Source organism: Crocuta crocuta, unplaced genomic scaffold (genome assembly GCF_008692635.1).
Source record: "Crocuta crocuta isolate KB4526 unplaced genomic scaffold, BGI_CrCroc_1.0 scaffold216, whole genome shotgun sequence".
NCBI classification, from domain to species: domain Eukaryota; kingdom Metazoa; phylum Chordata; class Mammalia; order Carnivora; family Hyaenidae; genus Crocuta; species Crocuta crocuta.
Genome location: NW_027531504.1, coordinates 5,096,172 through 5,116,301, shown reverse-complemented (window position 1 = coordinate 5,116,301; position 20,130 = coordinate 5,096,172). Strand labels below are relative to the sequence as shown.

The window sequence follows — 20,130 nt, the reverse complement described above, 5'->3', positions numbered from 1 at the left end:
AAATCTTTGTTATAGATCTTTTAAATATTTATATTTTAAAGTCTTTTACTGGTATTCATCTATAGCTCTGATGAATAACCTATTTCACTTTTTGCTAGCTTTTCTATGATATTTCTAAAAAACAATTCAACTGTAATCTTGGAGTTTTATAATTTCATTTTGAATACTTCTAATTATTAGAAAGTTTATTATGCTTTTAAGTATCATTTTTAAAAGCTCTGTTTTTAAACATTTTTAAAAAATGTTTTATTTATTTCTGAGACAGCATGAGCGGGGAAGGTCAGAGAGAGAGGGAGATACAGAATCTGAAACAGGCTCCAGGCTCTGAGCTGGCAGTCACCACAGAGCCCGACATGGGGCTCGAACCCATGAACTATGAGATCATGACCTGAGCCGAAGTCGGACGCTCAACCGACTGAGCCACCCAGGCGCCCCTTAAAAGCTCTGTTTTAACCTACAACAAAAATCTTAGAGGAATCCCTTACCTCTGTTTGTAAATAAAGAGAGGCAAGGGCATGAAGTTCAAGTTTTACTGAGATTTTTAACGTATCAGTTGTCCTATGGATTGAACAGGCATAAAAGCTAATGGGTAGAGAAGTTGGTCTGGGGAAAAACAGTCCAAAGCAGTTTTAACCCTGTTTATGTTTTTCTGTCTTTCTGACTTTGCCCCCATAGAGGAGAGAAGCAGGGGAATCATGGGGAATCTTGGGGAATATGATGGGTATCTTCCAACTGGACATGGATTCTAGAAAAGCTGGGTAGAGCTACCTCTCTTATTTACTGGTAATCTAAATACAAAGAATAAGTCAGTTGTTGGAGGAATAAAGTATAGACGCAAGCCATTGGCAGGAGTGGAAATCATTCTGGGATGATACAAAGAAGAGTGGCTGGGAATTCATACAGGGCTCAGTCAGTCATTAGCTTATTAGTATATAGCTGGTCAACTCTTCTTTATTTAACTGACACAGACCTGTTATTTATATTGTAAAATATTCTTTCAAATTTGGGCGTAAGACTTTCCTGCAGTGCTGATGAAAAGTGTTCCACCTAGACCCACTAAATCTGGAGATTTGGTCTGTGAATCTAAAAAGCACTCCTGAGAGATTTCTAGGCAACCAAACTTTGAGTATCAGTTCCTAAAGGCTGTAATTAAGGTGGCAGAAAGCATATAGAGATTGATATTGCCCTAATAAAAAGACAGTAATAAACAGCCTGTTAATACTGCCTTAGAAACACAAACATAAATAGCAAAGTCTTTGATGTAATGTCAGCATGACATAAACTTTAATGGAATCTGGAGAGACACCTCAAAAATGAAAACCATAAAAGCAGCTGTCTCATTCATAATCTGTCCACTCTCTCTTTTAGCACTTTTAGCACTAATGAATGAAGCATGCCTTACTTTTCTTAGCTTGTAATATTAAGGATCGTAGACTTTGAAGAAGGTGAGTATGTATTTTGTTTGTTTGTTTTTTATTCCAGTTGCCATGGCCACGTACTGTCACAGAGCGGTTGTTGGATGAGATGTTTGATAGCACCGCATCCCGGTTTCTGGCTGTCTTAGAAGCTCTTTCTGATTCAAACAGGCGCACATTACAAACTGGACCTATTGTTACAGATGAAGTAGAAGTTCGAGATGTTGTCTCAGAACTGTTTATAGCAGGAAAAGAACTTTTAATAAGTAAATAATTTGTTAAAATGACATTTTATGGTAGAACTTGAAAACCAAAAATTTTAGTGTGGTATTCCACATTTAAGAAACTGATATCTGATTTTTATTAATCTTAAATTCAGCAATATTGCTAAACTCAACTGATAACTTAAATAATTTGTTAGATTTTCTTTTGGATTTGTTTGAGTGTATAATCATTTTATCTGTGGATAATGACAATTATATTCTTTCCAATTCTTAGTCTTTTATTTTTTCTTGCATTTCTTAACTTATTGCACTGGATAGGATCCAATAAAACATGAATTGGAAATGGCCATAGCAGATATCCTTGTCTCATTTACAATCTCACATGGAAAGCTTTCAACATTTTACCATTATTTTGATGTTTGCCAAAGGATTGTTTAGATGCCTTTTTTTTCAGATTAAGGAAGTGTTTCTGTAATGTAGCAGGTACTTTGAGGTCTTTCAGTCTTGGTTTACCGAGTTTTGTTTGTTTGATTTTAATCCTGAATAGTTGTTTAATTTCATCAGAAGCCTTTTCTGGACTTATTGAGTTGATTGAATGGATTTCTATTTTATTTCTGTTAATGCAGTAAATTACATTGTTTGCCTATCTAATTTTTAACCACCCTGTGTTTTTGGAATAAACCCTGTATGGAGGTGAATATTATCCTTTTTTTAAAAAAAATGTTTATTTATTTCTTTCAAGAGAGAGAGAGAGCATGTGCACGTACGTGTGCATGAAAGGGGAGGGGCAGAGAGAGAGGGGAAGAATCCCAAGCAGGCTCTACCCTGTCAGTGCAGGGCCTGACTCTGGGCTTGAACTCTCGAATGGTGAGATCATGACCTGAGATAAAAATCAAGACTCGGATACTTAGCTGACTGAGCCACCCAGGAACCCCATGCTTTTTAAGACAATAAATATACTACTAAACTTTTTTCCTCATCCTTCCCATTTTTCACTACTTCTTTCTATATTCATTTCTTTTTGCTCGAATACAAACCCTAAGAACTTTGAAATAATTTAGCTGAATATAATATTTTGCTTAGAAGTTGGTTTCTTTTAGAATTTTAAAGACATTTCTCCATAGTTTTCCATATGGTGTTGGGAAGTCTCTCAGTTTAGATCCTGTTGTTTTATAGATTTAGCTTTTATAATGACCTCTTTCCTGTGATGTTCTTGCATTTTGCTATACTAGGTCTAGGGGTGGGTTTTGTAATACAGCAAGTACTTTGAGGTCTTAGATCTTTCTTTCATTTTTCATGTTATTTCTTTGTTCCTTCCTCTTATGTTTACTTTTGAAAAATTCTCTGATGGTCCTAATAGACCGGTATTATCACATTCACTCTCCATATCTTATTCATTTTATTATTATTATTATTATTTTCATTTTATTATTTTAATCTATTTACTCCTTTCTATTGCCTTCTGGGAAGGTTCTTCAACTTGACTTTCCAGGTCACTCATTTGATCTTTGTTTCTTGCTATTCTGTTTCATTCACCTATTGAATGAAACAGTTTATACTTAGTTTCTGTTTGATTCTTTTTCACAGTAGTTTATTCTCACTTCATGTTTCTAAAGTAATCTCTTATTTCCTTGAGAGAATACTTATTAAGTTTAAGTGTTCACTTCTTTTCCTTTTTTCTGTTTCTTCTAGTAAAGGATGTTTTCATTTGTGGTCTTTATTTCAAGGTGTTTGTGCTTTTAACTTTATTTTTTCATGAGCTTACCTTCTGTTGCCTTGGAACAGTTAACTGACTTGTCCACAATGTCTACCTGGTAGGAGAGGTGAAAGCCTAGACCTTAACATGTGTACTTTCAAGTGAGTTTAGTGTGTCTGCATGTGTGTGCACCTGCCTCTGCATTCCCATTTGAGGGCAGGAAGTGTCCACAGTTTGGGTTTGTGTCCTCTTCCTGAGGAAAATGCAAGATATCAGATGAGAGTTCCTTCACACAAACTTGAAAATTTACTATTACCCTACCTATCCTTTCCACAATCTTCTAGTTAAAGTGGAAGGGATAGTCCTTCTCTTCCCTTTGAAGTTACTTATTTATTTATTTAAAGTGTTTATTTATTTTGAAAGAGAGAGAGAGTTAGAACGAGCAAAGGAGGGGTAGAGGGAGAGGGAGAGAGAGAATCCCAAGCAGGTTCTGCACTGTTAGTGCGGAGGCTGATGCGGGGCTCAAACTCATGAAGCATGAGATCACGACCTGATCCAAGACCAAGGGTCAGGCACTCAACTAATAACCACCCAGGCACCTTTTTGAAGCCTTTTAGCCTAATCTTTCCAAACTGTTCTTTTTTCCCATGTCCTCTTTCAGCTTCCTCCCTATATTTTTTCCTCTTGTTGTAGTCAGGAATGGTCTATTTCTACTGTTCTCAATTCTTTCCTTCCTACTTATACAGCCTTCTGCCCTCTGTCCTCAGCCATCTACTGAGAATGTCATGGACAACTTCCTTTTTGTTCAATCCAAGGATCAATTCTCAGTACTTTCTTACTTTACTCTTTGTAGTGTTTGTTACTGTGTGACACTCCTTTCTAAACATTTCTTTGCAGCCTTTTTTCCCTCTGCCCTTCTCTTACATGTTGGTGTTCCTAATTCTGTCCTAGGAAGCTGTACATTGCCCATGGCTGATTCTGTTGTTCACTATGGATATATCAAGATGACTCTAATGCTGTATCCCTATTGTAGATCTCTTTCCTAAGCTTTCCGTTTGTAGTATGTAGCTTCCTATTTGACTAGTTAAAACTCTTGCTAATTCTCTGTGTTTGAGATTCCACGTTCCTTCCTCTTGATGGCTGTCTTGACCATTACTCTCCTGCCCCGAACCCATGCTCGATGCTTTTCTTATTTGTCCCCATCGCATCCTATATTTATTTCCCTGCTAAGATTTCTTGTTTCCACACTAGAGTATAAGCTCTGTAAAGGCAGTGATTGTGTTTTCTTCTTTCCCATTGTTTCCCTAGTGTCTGGCAGTCTGATAGTTAATATTTAGAAGATGTTTCTTTGCATGAATGCCACTCAAACCTCTCTCTTCCCCTTTCTAGTGTCAAATACTGGTGCAAATGGAATGCTCGATTTTCCACAAACATCTCTTCTGCAACTTGTTATAAAAGGAAAAAATGTTATTTCTACAGATGCTGCTTTGAAATTTATAAAATTAGCTTTTACTTATGAAGAATGGAGTTTATTTGAATCTTCAGCTGGGCAGCTTATTGATTTTCTCCAGGTGATATAGACAAAACCAACAATTTGTTTTTATTTTATTAAGATGGGTTTGAATTATTAATTAACTTGTGGGATATGATTCTCTTAGAGGCAGGATGATCCACAGTCAAAGAAAGCAACAAAGGATTTAATTATTCTTATTGCGATAGAACCTTTAATCAATGTAAAGAGAAACAAAGGTTTGGTCTTTCCCATGGAAAACTACAAAGGACAGTCAGCTCAAACATATGTTAAAAAAATCATTTTTCACGGTGAGTATTTGTTTGCTTTTTCAAAAAATTAAAATTGTATCTGATAAAATATGCTTTCTATAAGTGAAGTGAGAGGAAGAATGTTCAAAGCAGAGGAAACAGAAGGTGCAAAGGCCCTGAAGCTAGGGTGTGTCAGTTGTTGAAGGAATGGCAAGGGTGCATGTATGGCTGGAGTGCCCTGGTGGTGCTGGTGGCATTTGAGAATGTGGTAGGAGATGAGGTCAGAGGAATAGCTGGGTGCCGGAGCCTTGCGGGCTCCTACACCTTGTAGGGATGCTGGGTTTTACTCTTTGTGATGATTTTGAGTAGATGAATAAGGCTCTACTTTGCTGCTACTTTGTTGGCAAATGAGAGAGCAAGCAGGGCAGTAAGTCAAAAGCCATCAGTTCCCTTTGGCAAGGGAAGATTTGGTGGTTGCCTATCTTTTTTCAGTAGGGGGAGGTTTTCATTTCAATAGTTTATTGTGTATAGAACTGAAAATCTGCCCCCTCTATTTTTAGACCAATGAGAATGATTTAATCTGTTTTTTAGGTTTTATGTTTCATGGTTGTTCAATCGCAGTAAATAATTTGTACCAAGTAATAATATACATATTTTTTAGTGGTTTCTGAATAGATAATTCTGTTATTTTTATTTCAACTGCCATATTTTACGCGTGCTTTAATATCGTAAAACTTTTCAATTCTATTTTGGATGTAGTTGGCATACAGATTGCAGATTAATTATAATAGTCTGTTTTAATTGCATTAGAGCCCACTTAGATTAGTTTTCATAAAGAAGCATTTAAAGAGTCTTATTGACATGATATTTGCCCAGATACCATTGATGTCATTTTGTAGAATTTCTGTGTTTCTCTGCCTTTTCTATTTGAGAATTTTTAATTGATTTTTTGTTTCCTTTTTCTCCACTTTATGAATTAGATACTAATAAGATTTATGGATATTCAGAAGACATTTTCCATTTGGCAGCAACGTTGTACTCCTGCGTCTGTGCCTCTCCCCAGGTGAAATTGCTTTTTGGGATAGTTTGTAATAGTGTTGAAGGAGGCCATTATACCCAATTTAAAGCTGGATTTAAAATATCACAAGAATTGTACCTTGGCAAAACTCTATGTTGTTTAATCACTAAATAAGAGATTGAGTTAAAGCCTGACTTGTGATTAAAAAAAAAAATGTTTATTTATTTTGTGAGACAGAGTATGTGCAAGCAGGGAAGGAGCAGGTGGGGGTGGGAGGGAGAGAATCCCAAGCAGGCTTCATGCTGTCAGTGCTCAAACTTGCGTGGCACAAACTTGCGAACCAAGAGGTCATGACCTGAGCCAAGATCGAGAGTTGGATACTTAACCAACTGAGCCACACAAGTGCCCGTGACTTGTGATTTTAAGTCTCTTTTGATAGTAAGTCCTTTTGTACCTTTTTGGGAAATTGCTAGGCTTGCTATATTTTTTCTTTTTTTTTTTTTTTTTAAATTTTTTTTAATGTTTTATTTATTTCTAGGAGAGAGAGAGAGAGAGAGACAGCGTGAGCAGGGGAGGGTCAGAGAGAGAGGGAGTCACAGACTGAAACAGGCTCCAGGCTCTGAGCTGGCAGTCAGCACAGAGCCCGACGCGGGGCTCGAACCCACGAACCGTGAGATCATGACCTAAGCGAAAGTTGGATGCTTAACCGACTAAGCCACCCAGGCGCCCCGGGCTTGCTATATTTCTAATAATGAGGGAAATGAGGCAGTGGTTTTACTTAGAGTTAACATTCTTAATGAAATACAGCTATCTAGCCCTTGAATACAAGCCCTGGTTATTTGGAGTCACTTTGCATACAATGGCCAGTATTTAGAATGACAATTTGTGGGTATGTATGCTTAAGTAAAACTATAGGAATACTGGTATTAAAACTGAATTCCAGATATCCCCAGTGTTTTGCTGAAGTTCCTCAGGAACTCAGCATTGGGTGGTAACATCCTACCTATTTTATTAGTTTTCTGTGCAGTGTTGAGATGGAATTTCATTAGAAAATTTGATTTTACTGTTATAAAAAAGTTTGAAAACCACAATGCGAGAGCACTGTATTAACTTTTGTTGAGGTAAGTGAAACTACACAGAGGGACTTGAGAAGTTCCACTCTTTCCTGTTGCTTCTGGATATATTAAATACCTGTGCCAGACATTTAATTTTTGAAAGAAAGATACAGCAAAACCTTGGTTTGTGAGCATAATTCATTCTGGAAACATGATTGTAATCCAAAGAACTTGTATATCAAAGTGAATTTCTAGCACCATTGGCTCAGTTGTGATCATGTTGCTATGCCCAGATCACGGTCTCCCCAATATTCCAAGACCACCAAGGAATCCGAGTCTTGTATGCAAAAACAAAGGGCGTTTATTCGGGCTTAAGCTCGGGCTCCCCGACCTCACCAGCGCAGTGGATCCGTGCTGAGACCCCTGAACAAAGGAGGTGTAGGGTTTTTATTACCTCTAGGGCGGGAAAGGGTGATGGGCAGGAACTACAAAGTGATAGGACAAGGTGGCAGCAGTAACTGATAGGGCACAGAGGGATTGGTAAGTTNCCTGCTGAGTCACGCCCCAGAAACTTGGGCCTTCTAATTCATGGGGTCTTCTGAAGCCTGTCATGGCTCTGGTTTGGTTCTTCAATATGATGTTCGCAATCACTTTCTACTCGTAGTAGAAGACATCGCTCTTTTGTCGAGTTTAAATTTATTAGATATGTTTGCTTGTCTTGCAGAACACTCACAGAACAAGTTACTCTCAATCCAAGGTTTTACTGTACCAATCTTTTTTTTTTTAAGTTTACTTATTTATTTTGAGAGAAAGAGAGAGGCAGAGAAAGAAGGAGAGAGAGAATCCCAAGCAGGCTCTGTGCTGTCAGCATGGAGCCTGATATGGGGCTCGAACTCATGAACCATGAGATCGTGACCTAAGCCAAGTCTGACGCTTAATTGACTGACCCACCCAGGCACCCCTATAGCAGCATTTTTGTTTCCTTTGGGTAAATACTTAGTAGTGCAATTGCTGGGTATTTATATTTTTAACTTTTTGAGAAGCCTCCATACTTTTTCTGGAGTGTCTGTACCAGTGTGCATTCCTACCAACAGTGTAAGAAGGTTCCCATTTCGTTGCATCTTTGCAAATGTCTGTTGTTTCCCGTGTTGTTAATTTTAGCCATTCTGACAGGTGTGAGGTGGTATCTCATCATACTTTTGATTTGTATTTCCCTGATGAGGAGTGATATCGAGCATCTTTTCATGTGTCTATTAGCCATTTGTATGTCTTCTTTGGAAAAATGTCTGGTTCATGTTTTCTGCCCATTTCTTAACTGGATTATCTATTTTTTGGACTAAGCCAAAAAATTCTAATCAAGGCTGACAAGGGCAAGGAATATTTACTACCGGCTTTTAAAGAAAATCACGTATGTCTTAGTTTATTCAATTCAATAGACATTTATTGATCTCTGTTATGTTCCCGTACAAGGTACTACATACACAAATTAAGTTTTAGCACTGCCTCAAAGGAGTTCATGATTTGGTGTATCTTAATTATGAACTCATTATCTTTCTAGTTCAGATATAATGAATTACATTTTTCTTTTGAAAGGAGCCAAATAACTGATTTGAGAGGAGGTATACTCAGTGTAGGTCATCTGTTGATACCCAGTGTGATGTTCTGTTGTTTTTCTTTCATGTCTCTCTTTCCTCCTTGTTTATATCCTTTCCCAGCTCCCCACTCCTTTTCCTGTTACTAGTTCATCCCACTCCCCATTCTTTATTGTTTTAATTCAGAAAATTTAAAAAGAAAGTAGTATGTAAAACTTTTCAGTTTGGCTGGAATTAATTGGCTTACATAATGTGCCTAACATGTTTGGAACATTTATTTTTAGAGTGGCAGAAATAGTCTAGAGCATTCATTAAGAGGGTGGACTCTGGGGTGCCTGGATGGCTCAGTCAGTTAAGTGACTGACTTTGGCTCAGGTCATGATCTCTCAGTTTGTGAGTTTGAGCCCCATCTCTGGCTCTGTGCTGATAGTTCAGAGCCTGGAGCCTGCTTGGGATTCTGTGTCTCCCTCTCTCTCTGCTCTTTCTCCACTCACGCTGTGTCTCTCTATCTCTCTCAAAAATAAATAAACATTAAAAAAAAAGAGTGTGGACTCTGGAGCTAGACTGCTTGGGTTTGAATCCAGGCTCTGCTACTTTCTATTCATTTCATCTTGGGAAAAACTACTTAATCTTGTGCTCAGTTTGCTCATCTGGAAAGTAGGGATGATAATAATATCGATCACTTCATTTGTTGTCATGAGGATATGAATTGGTATATGTCTTAGTCTTTTGGGGCTACCATAACAAAAATACCATAGACAGGGTGGCTTAAACCTGGAACATTTACTTCTCACAGTTCTGGAGGCTTAGAAATCCAAGATCAAGGCACCAACAGATTTGGTGGCTGGTGAGGGTCCGCTTCCGGGTTCATAGATGGCAGTCTTTGTGCTGTATCTTCGCTTGGCAGAAGGAGAGCAACAGACTTTGGTGTCCCTTTCTTGAGGGTTGTATTCTCACTCTTGAGGGCTTTTACATTCATGCCTGATTACCTCCTCATGGCCCCACCTCCCATCACATTGGGAATTCGGATTTCAGCATAGGTATTTTGGATAGGCACAAACATTCAGTCCATTGCAGTAGGTATATAAAGCTCTTAGAATGGTCCCTGGCACACATTAAATGCTAAATGCCATATAGCTATATGGGTATCTTATTATTTTACCAATATACTTTACCATTTTTGTTTTCAGAATGTTCAGCCTGATAAAGAAATTGTTGTGGACACAATAATGTTCCTATGGCAGAAATGCAAAGTAGGAATTCAGAAGATCAATATGCCCAGAAATGATTATGCAAAATACACACAGAAAATCAGCACTAATAAAGTATTCATTTTTGTTTCCTTTCGGTTGTTTTTATTATTGCTAATTTAAGTTTGGCCCACATTTCAAATCTAAATTTCCCCTATTTATTCACCTGCATAACATTCTTTAAATATGGTGCTGAGTGAGGCTTTCTTTTACCTGAATTCTCTGCACTTCTGTTGCAATTTAGTTTTGGGATGTGGGAAGGTACTTCAGGTTTTTAAGGGAGGAATAAATATAGTGCATTTAAGGTTACCTAAATGTGGATAAACTCATTAAGAAGGTTAATTATAGAAAATACAAATAAGGAAGGAGCTTTAAGTCCCGCCTCTCCACCCACAATAATATATTTAGACTATTTCAAAGAGCTCTTTCCTGGAAAGGAGAAAGTTGAGCAGTTGAGTATTATAACCCGAAGCTTAGGAGGAAACATTTTTATAGTAACATATTGGATGTGTTGCACGTCGGGTGCATGGGCATGGTTTTACCATGTGCTCTGAAAAAGTAATGATGTGGGTACATCACTGTTGTTTCTTCATTTTACCTCCCGGAGTGTGAAGGCTAATTTGATGTGCTAAGCTTTGGGGATATAGGCATGAAGCCTTCGAGGCACCTACCATGGAGCCTGAAACACCTGCTTCCTCTTCACTATTTTGGAGGGCTTTGATAGTGATCATAACAGGTACTTTTTTGAAGGGAAAATGAGAACTTTGAGAACACAGATAAGCTTTATTGATATATATATAAAAGAAATGATAAATTTTTCATTATGGCTTTAGATATGCAGATTATAAGCTTAGGTGAATCTTATTTATGAGTTTATATAAATAGATTGATTAGGATCATTGATCTTTATATTATTTGTAATTAAGTTGTACTAATAAGAGGGGGTGTCCCTGTCATATATCCGTATGTTTTGAAGATGATGATTTCAAGGAAGCCCTAAGTTTTAAAAAATGTGACTGTGCAATATAATATCCTTTTAATTGATTTTACTGTTTATTTTCTCTTTTTAGTGGATTTATCTTCTGTGGCATATAAATGAAGTAATTCACTGCTGTAAAATGGAAGACATTGACATTGTGGTGGTGGCAGAGGTCACGTTACGGTTAAGTGAAATGTTGGAGTCATTAGGAAACCCACGAAGAAAATTTAAAAAATCTCTAGGTAATATATGAATGAAAAAGTATGAAGTTATTAATACACATATGAATGTATAAGTATAATTTGGAATATGAGTCTATAAATATAAATTGGAACGCAGAATAACTACGATTAATGGAAAGTAGGGATTTCAGTACTGTGCTTCCTTGATCAGATAGAAATAATACAGGTTTAACCCAGCGGGTGTTAAAAGGAGGTTACATGTTCTGTGGTTCCATGGCATATAAACATCTTTTGTCTCCTCCTTACTCATGTGTTCTGACTCTCCATTCCTCATTCCGCTTTCACCTCTCACCGTCTTCCCCATGCTTCCATTTTTCTTCTCTCTCCTCTGTTTGATCCCCTTTCCTTCTCTGCCATTGCCCTATAGAGTGTTTGCTGCTTGAAGGAAGAGAGCATGTTTTGGTTGCTGTTATATTTTTGGTACCCACCACACTGCCTGACACAGACTGGGAGCTTCAATAAATGTCTGTTGAATGGATCACTGTTCCACATTTTATCTCCCTTCTAATTCTGTTCTCTCTTCTGATTCCCTCCTTTTAAAATTTGCTTGTCTTTCTTCATTTATTCTATTTTGCCTTTCCTGTTATCTTCCTCTTTTTGTTCTCATTTCCTACCCACCTCCCCACTCTCCCTGCCCCAATCCCTGTCTGCCAGCATTCTTAGCCTTCTAGAAGGTGCCTTCTCTTAAAGGACAGCCTTATGCTCTGATCTGTTTTCATCTGCCTGTGGTTGAATCCCTGAACTATTTTTTTTATAAGGTAACTCATATGGAGAGAATAAGGTGGGGATGTCATTAGTGGGTGTTTACTTTCCTGTTTCACTCCACTTATAGAGTGTGCATGATATTTTAGGGACTTTGTAGTAATTATTGTAATACTTGTTTTCCCAGAGATTCACTAATCTGGCTCTGCCTATTTTTGGTTGTTGAGTGTGGTTTTAAAGATGAAATTTTAGAGCCATAGTTCTCAGTTTTTTATTGGTATCAGTATCACTTGGGAACTTACTAAAAATATAGGCCCAAATCCTATCCTATTTCATCTAGCCTGGCCTTTCTAGTCTTTAATAGTTTACCAGGTGATTTTGATACACATCCAAGTTTGAAAACTACTGGATAAAGGTCTCTGGCTGTCTAATGCATTCAATGGCCTGAAGTCCTATTTTTTTTTTTTAAATGTACTGTCCTAAAGTGCTTTTTCCTTTTTAAAAATTTTTATTATGCAGAATTTCAAATATGGAGAGATGAAATAAGTTACCATGTACATTTAGTACCAATAATTATGAACATTTTGCCCATCTTACTTCATTTCTTCCTGTAACACTTTTTTCCCTCTGGAGTGTTTTAAAGCAGACGTCATGTCATTTTACCAGCAAATACTTCAATATCTGTGTGTGTGTGTGTGTGTGTTGGTGTTTCTATCTATGTAGAAGGGTTTTATAAAACTATAATGTCACTATTACTATACTTTACAAAATTAAGGAAAAATTCCTGTTGCTAATTGTTTTAAAAAATGTCTTAAGTTGGTTTGTTCCAGTCAGGATCCAAAAAAGCCCAGACATTTTACTTTCTTACATTGTTTTTGAGTCTCTCTCTCTCTTCTGTAGTAGTTCTTTTCCTCAGCTCCTCTTCAAGCCATTTATTTTTTGAAGATGTTGATTTATAACCTTATAGGAGTTCCCACATTCTAGTTTTGGCTGTTTGTGTCCTTGTATTGATTAACTTGTTTCTCTACCTGGTAGTAGATCTAGAGGCTTGCTTAGATTCAAGTGATACCATATCAAAAAGAATTCTTGTGGCTTTCTCACACATTTGGCAAGAATACTACCCAGGCGGTGCTATTTACTCCCTGTTGCATGAAACCAGGAGGCGTATAATGCTTAGTCATCCCACATGCTGTGTTGTAAAGACTTACCAGTGAGTTTAGGTGTTGTCACCCTGACCTTTTTTCTAGGTTGATCTGGGGAGATGTAGCTTTTAAGACAAGTTGTTGAATAAAGTAATTTATCTGGGATATGATCCAGGGAAGCAGGGTGGTGGTGTGGAGAAGTGAGATGGAAAAGGAAATGAAGGTAATACAAGGTACAGTAAGTTAATGAGAAGGCTACTATTGTAGACTTAGGGCTTATTCCCATTGAGAGACCTTTAGGAGACTATATAGAACCTGCCTCAGAGAGCTGAGAGGTTGAGATATTTATGCAACTTTTATCTGTCATTGGTTGAAGGCTACTGGAGGAGTGGGAGTGAGAAGCCAGAAGGGGGTTCTAACCTCTGTCATTCCTTCTCCACTCATTATATTGAGTTCTTAAGTGAAGAACTTACCTCATCAGCTATTTGGTTACTCTGGTTATTTTTGATTGTGTGGTAGACACAATCAAGTACTTGCTAAATATTTTATAGAAATAATTTGAAGCCTTAGGTGATGTTAATGTTCTTCCAGAGATGATTTTTGCTTGATTTTACTAGATGAATGAAGACTCTACCACTCCAGGATCCCATTATTCCAGTGTGAGAAATTGAGATAATTTGAAGCTGAGAGGGTCTCTTGTTGACTTATTATCCATTTACCCTAATTCCTGGGATGCAGCCCCTTCTGGGTTCCCACCCTTGGTGGCCCTGGATACTAATCTCTGTTGCTTGAGTTCTCAGGGGCTGTCAGTAGCATCACTCAGCTTCTCAACTTTACTCTCCAGAACTGAGAAAAGTTTTCAGTGGGGACAGTAGCTCTAATGCCATTCTATATTCCCTGGGCTCTCTTCCCAAAAGCCAGGTGATACTCTTTTCCCTTTATATTTTCATTAGCTTCTTTGCTTACAGATGAAAAAAAGTATTTTTCCAGCTTTTCTTATTTATTTATTTATTTATTTATTTATTTATTTAGAGAAAGAGAGAGAGAAAGAGAGAGAGTGCGCACAAGTGGCACAGAGGCAGAGAGAGAGGGAGAGAGAGAGAATCCCAAGCAGGCTCCACACTGTCAGCACAAAGGCCAATGTGGGGCTTAAACTTATGAACTGGGCCATGAGATCATGATCTGAGCAGAAACCAAGAGTTGGACGCTTAGCCACTGAGCCACCCAGGTGCTCCTTTTTCCAGCTTTTCTAGTGGGCTCTGGCCATGGGAATTTTTTTTAAAAATTTTTTTTCTAATGTTTTATTTATTTCTAGGAGAGAGAGAGAGACACCGCATGAGCAGGGGAGAGTCAGAGAGAGAGGGAGTCACAGACTGAAACAGGCTCCAGGCTCTGAGCTGGCAGTCAGCACAGAGCCTGACGCGGGGCTCGAATCCACAAACCGCGAGATCATGACCCAAGCGAAAGTCGGACGCTTAACCGACCAAGCCACCCAGGCGCCCCTAGCCAGGAGAATTTTTACAGATTACCTGCTACTGAAAGCAAAAGGCCTAATGATTACTTATTTTTTAAAAATCTATTTCTTATTTAATTTTATTGTTGCATTTACTAATTACTTTTGGGAGACTATTGTTTTATTGTAGTTTTTATACTCTGTTTAATTATAAATGAGCTAATTACAATTTACTCATTCATTGCAAAAAAAGTTTCATTTCTAAAGAACTAATCAGTGCTGGAGTATGATCCATTTATAAATAGAAAAATCTACATTTTTGTAGGGAGGGGTTGTCTCCATTTAGACAAATAAATTCTTACAACTTTTTCAACATTGTCATTATTGTCATCTCATTGTCACATAAAACACAAAGTACAAGTCATTCTTATGTATTAATTATGTTTATTGGACTGTTTATTAAATAACTGCATTATTTAGTTTGTTATTAAACTAACTAATATTTTAAGATAGGAAGCTAACATTGCCGTATGTTTGACTCAAACCAGCCTTCTCTGATATTTGCCCAAATCCACAGGCTTTTACACTATTTTCTGAATGCTTTACAATGGACTTTGTAAACTATATAGAAAGACCCATCTCTTTACCATAATATTACCTTGTTAATAATGAATATTTTTAATTGTTTGTCAGACTGCAAGATGATTTTAAATGAACTTATATAAAGGCAAAATATAATTATATGGAAGAAATAATTTGGTATTTAGTCAACTTGTAAGTGTTGAATCATTTCTAAAATAAGGAGTAATTAAGAAGGTAACCAATTCAGTGTAACTTTTTTAGGATTATGATTCACTGCTATGTTTATGTTTTTTTCCCTCCTTCTTTTCCTTTGTTTCTTCTCTCTTACTCTCTTCTCTTCTTCCACTTTACTCTTTTTTTCTCCTCCTCTTCCTTCGTGTCTTCCCTCCCTTCCTCTTCCATTCCTTCTTTTCATCTTTTCCTTTTCCTCCCCACCTCCACCCCCCAGAGGTACCTTTAAGGAAAGTGACTGGTGAATTCCTCGGGACTTCAAAAGGGAGCCTGGAAATTCTACCAATATTGAAGGTATTGCAAAAATATTTTAGAAAATATAGTTAAAACATGAATTTAAATTTTCAAATCATATTATATTTCTAAATATATAATGGTTAACTATAGAAGTAATTTTGAATAATATTTGAAAATTTATAGTTTTTACATACATTGCAAACTACAGAGGACGTATTCTACCTTTTGCATTAACTCTAGAAAAAAAAGTCCAATCAGCTTTAAAAATAACCTAGTAAGTTACCTTAAAAGGATTTGTAGTTATATTACTATTGGTATTTTGAATGTGTTGTGATTCATGGAATCATAAAGCAGAGATGTTCTGTTCAGCATATGCCTGTTGAAAATATACTTAGAACAGTCTCAGGGACATGACAGGTTCTCAGTGATTGTTGCCTTAAGAGGAGAAAAGGGTGAGGGAGATATACGGCCATTCCTCTTCTTGATTATTATTATTATTATTTTTAGAATATTTGAATTATATCTGTACATCGATTGTGTTGTCCTATAGATCTGAATGGGAGTCTAGGAAACGGTGTGATATATGCTGTAAACACTTATTTATTTATAGACATGAACTAAGAATAGCATTTTGCCAAGTCTGTCCTATGTGATGCTAATACTATGCTTCAGAAAAGGATGCCAGGGTTAAGTAAGTTTGAGTGATGTTGGATTAAATGCAATAGGTCTCTTACTGTAAGACTTCTCAAAGGCATTCATTTGCTTCTGAGTATTGTGGCTTTTCCAAGAAGAAGATATAGAACATCATTTATTCCATTATTTGAAAATAAAGCCCATTTTACCCCCTATAGAATAGCTATGTAGGATACTAGTGCTCATGGACTATTATTGAAAAATACTTTTCTAGATAGGAAGCCAGTGATCTATATTTTGGTTTGCCTGATTAATTGAAAACTACAAGTTAATTTTTTTTAAATGTTTATTTATTTTTGAAGGGGAGAGACAGTGTGAATGGTCTAGGACAGAGAGAGAGGGAGACAAAGAATCTGAAGCAGGCTCCAGGCTCTGAGTCAGCACAGAGCCTGATGCAGGGCTTGAACCCACAAACTGAGATCATGACCTGAACCAAAGTCTGACACTTAACCGACTGAGCCACCCAGGTGCCCCAAAAACTACCATTTTAAATTACAAAAGTTGTATTAACATTGGAAGATATTTTGATGTACACAAAAGGGGAAAATCTGCAATTTTACTATGTAGACTGAAATATTATTTTTTTATTCTCTTCTAGGTATTTTTGTTTTTTAGCATAGTGGAATTTTGATGTTTTTTTCTAACAGTAGCCCATCAACACTTTTCCTGTCGCTAGATGTTAATACTTGTAATTACCATATTTTCTCTGAAAAAATCAACTTTAAATATATGACACCAAATTGTAAAGAATATTATAGGGAAGACTCACATTCCCATCATAGCTGAAGAAACAGTACATTATTAGTGCAGCTGGAACTCCTCTCCTCCACTGAGGAGTGAACCCCTCCTGATCACATCACCTTTCCTCCTACCTAGGAGTAACTGGTATTCTAAATAGTGATAGAAATTCCAGGCATACTTTTACTACATATGTGTGTATTCCTATGCAGTAGGGAGTATTGTTCTAAAATTTATATATATATAGTCATACTATATACTCTTCTGCAGCTTACTTTTTATCTCAGTATTATTGTGTTTGTGGGATTCACTTCAGTTGATCTTTTTCTACTGATGATTTTTGCTACTACATCCAACTTTCTTTTTTTTTTTTTTACAGATAGTTTATTGTCAAGTTGGTTTCCATATAACACCCGGTGCTCATCCCCACAAGTGCCCTCATCCATGCCCATCTCCCCCCTTCCCCCCCACACCCATGAGTCCTCAGTTTGTTCTCAGCATTCAAGAGTCTCTCATGGTTTGCCTCTCTCCCTCTCCCCCACCATTTCCCCCCTTCTTCTCCCCCTTGTTCCTCCGTCAAGTTCCTCCTAATCCTCCTATACGTGCAAACATATGATATTTGTCCTTCTCTGCCTGACTTATTTCGCTCAGCATAACACCCTCAAGGTCCATCCATGTTGCTACACATGGCCAGATTTCATTCTTTCTCATTGCCATGTAGTATTCCATCGTATAGATAAACCACATCTTCTTGATCCATTCATCCGTTGATGGACACTTAGGCTCTTTCTATGTTTTAGCTATTGTTGAGAGTGCTGCTATGAACATTGGGGTACATGTGCCCCTATGCATCAGCATTTCTGTATCCCTTGGGTAAATTCCTAGCAGTGCTATTGCTGGGTCATAGGGGAGTTCTATTGTTAATTTTTTGAGGAACCTCCACACTGTTTTCCAGAGGGGCTGTACCAGTTTACATTCCCACCAACAGTGTAGGAGGGTGCCCGTTTCTCCACATCCTCGCCAGCATCTAGAGTTCTCTGATTTGCTCATTTTAGCCACTCTGACTGGCGTGAGGTGGTATCTCAGTGTGGCTTTGATTTGTATTTCCCTGATGAGGAGGGATGCTGAGCATCATTTCATACTACATCCAATTTTTGCTCAAGGTTGCACAGTAAGCAGATTTGAACTCAGGTGTGCTGCCTTCCAACATTCAGGTATTTAGTCACTATGCTATGTTGCCTTTTTTTTTTTTTTTTAACATTTATTTATTTTTGAGAGACAGGGCACAAGTCGGGGAGGGCCAGAGAGAGGAGACACAGAATTCAAAGCAGGCTCCAGGCTCCGAGCTGTCAGCAAAGAGCCGGATGTGGGGCTTGAACTTATAAACTTTGAGATCTTGACCTGAGCTGAAGTCGGATGCTTAGCCAACTGAGCCACCCAGGCGCCCCTATTGCCTTTTGATTAAAAAAAAAAAAGTGTCTTTAGAACATTTGGATAAAAGATATTTTTCTAATGCATAAAATATGCATGTTCTATAACTGGGTACCAATCAAATATCATGAATGTACCAGAAGACTGGAAGATCATTCTGAGTTTACTTTCTTCTAGTTACAGGTTTTAGGGAATGCAGTTCCAAGTTCTTTACATAGCATTGTATCTTAAAAGAGCTAGAATTGAGAACTCTTTTATTTTTATTATTTATTTATTTATTAAAATTTTTAAACTGTGTATTTATTTTTGAGAGAGAGAAAGAGAGGAGAGGGAGAGAGGGGCAGAGAGAAAGGGAAACACAGAATCCAAAGCAGACCCTAGGCTGTAAGCTGTCAGCACAGAGCCTGACCGGGGCTCGAACCCACAAGCTGTGAGATCATGACCTGAGCTGAATTCCAACACTCAATTGACTGAGCCACCTAGAGTCGAGAAATCTTAAATTCAGAAAAAGTCCACAAGAGATTGAGGAGGCATAATAGTTGTCTGCCAATGGTTTTTCCAGGGATCACTTATAGTGCTTGCTAAATATACGGCTTCCTATTTCCCACTCTAGACATACTGAATCATAATTTCAGGTGTGGGGGTCTTAAAGGTTTGTAATTCCATATAGTTTCCTCTTAAAATTTCTCCCAGGTAGATTCTTTTTTAAATCTTTTTTTTTTTTAATGTTTATTTAATTTGAGGGAGAGAGACAGAGTGTGAATGGGGGCAGGGCAGAGAGAGACAGAGACAGAATCCAAAGCAGACTCCAGGCTCTGAGCTATCAGCACAGAGCCCAATGTGGGGCTGGTACCCACAAACTGTGAGATCATGACCTGAGGTGAAGTCAGACACTTAACCGACTGAGCCACCCAGGTACCCCCAACAGGTAGATTCTTAAGGAAACTAGAATTTGAGAATCACTGGCTTTGTGGGCCAACACTTATTTTCTGAGGCTTCTTAAGGTAGGAATAAGAATATTAGTAGAGGGGTGCTTGGGTGGTTCAGTTAAGTGACCGACTTCAGATCGAGCTTCACATCAGGCTCCATGCTTAGCAATTTTTGTGATTCTTTTTCCGCCTCTCTCTCTACCCACCCTTCCATGTTTGCTCTTGCTGTCTATCTCAAAATAAATAAACAGTAAAAAAAGAAGGAATATTACTAGAAGTTACAAAGGGCTAGATTTTGGCTTCAGGTGGAAAATTTCTGGCAATTAAAGCCACTAAATAAAATGGGTTTTGTAGAAGATGGCAGTTTTCCCAAAAGAAGAAGCTGAAGACCGTTTATGAACTATTGCTACTATTATTTAAATTAGAAAAAGGTAGCCTTTCTTTGAGATGATTTATTGCCATCAGCTGGGAAATTGACAAAATAAATATAAAGTTGTGTCATAGGCAACATGCTGGGGCATAAGGTAGATATAGTAGAGGTGGTTCATGGGTATGGTCTAAGGGCACAGCAATTGGTGTTGGAGGACCCATAATTGAATCTTGGCTCTAATATTGACTGTGTGATCTTGAACAAATTATTTCATCTGTTTGAATGTAAGTGTCCTCACTTGCAAAATTATAAAAGTACTACCTATGGTACTGGTATTATTTAAGTTATATAGTTTAAATGAGATATTGATAACATTGTGCAAACCAATAC

General features: G+C 37.5%; 1 protein-coding gene across 1 annotated transcript in view; it reads left to right on the top strand.

Moving 5' to 3' along the window:
- CFAP54 (cilia and flagella associated protein 54) overlaps positions 1-20,130 on the top strand; it is a 267,535-nt gene that overhangs the window by 33,452 nt on the left and 213,953 nt on the right. The window contains 7 exon segments of the mRNA XM_077772255.1: positions 1,483-1,681; positions 4,725-4,906; positions 4,994-5,156; positions 6,077-6,159; positions 9,952-10,086; positions 11,082-11,232; positions 15,560-15,636. Coding sequence (XP_077628381.1) covers positions 1,483-1,681; positions 4,725-4,906; positions 4,994-5,156; positions 6,077-6,159; positions 9,952-10,086; positions 11,082-11,232; positions 15,560-15,636 — 990 coding nt within the window.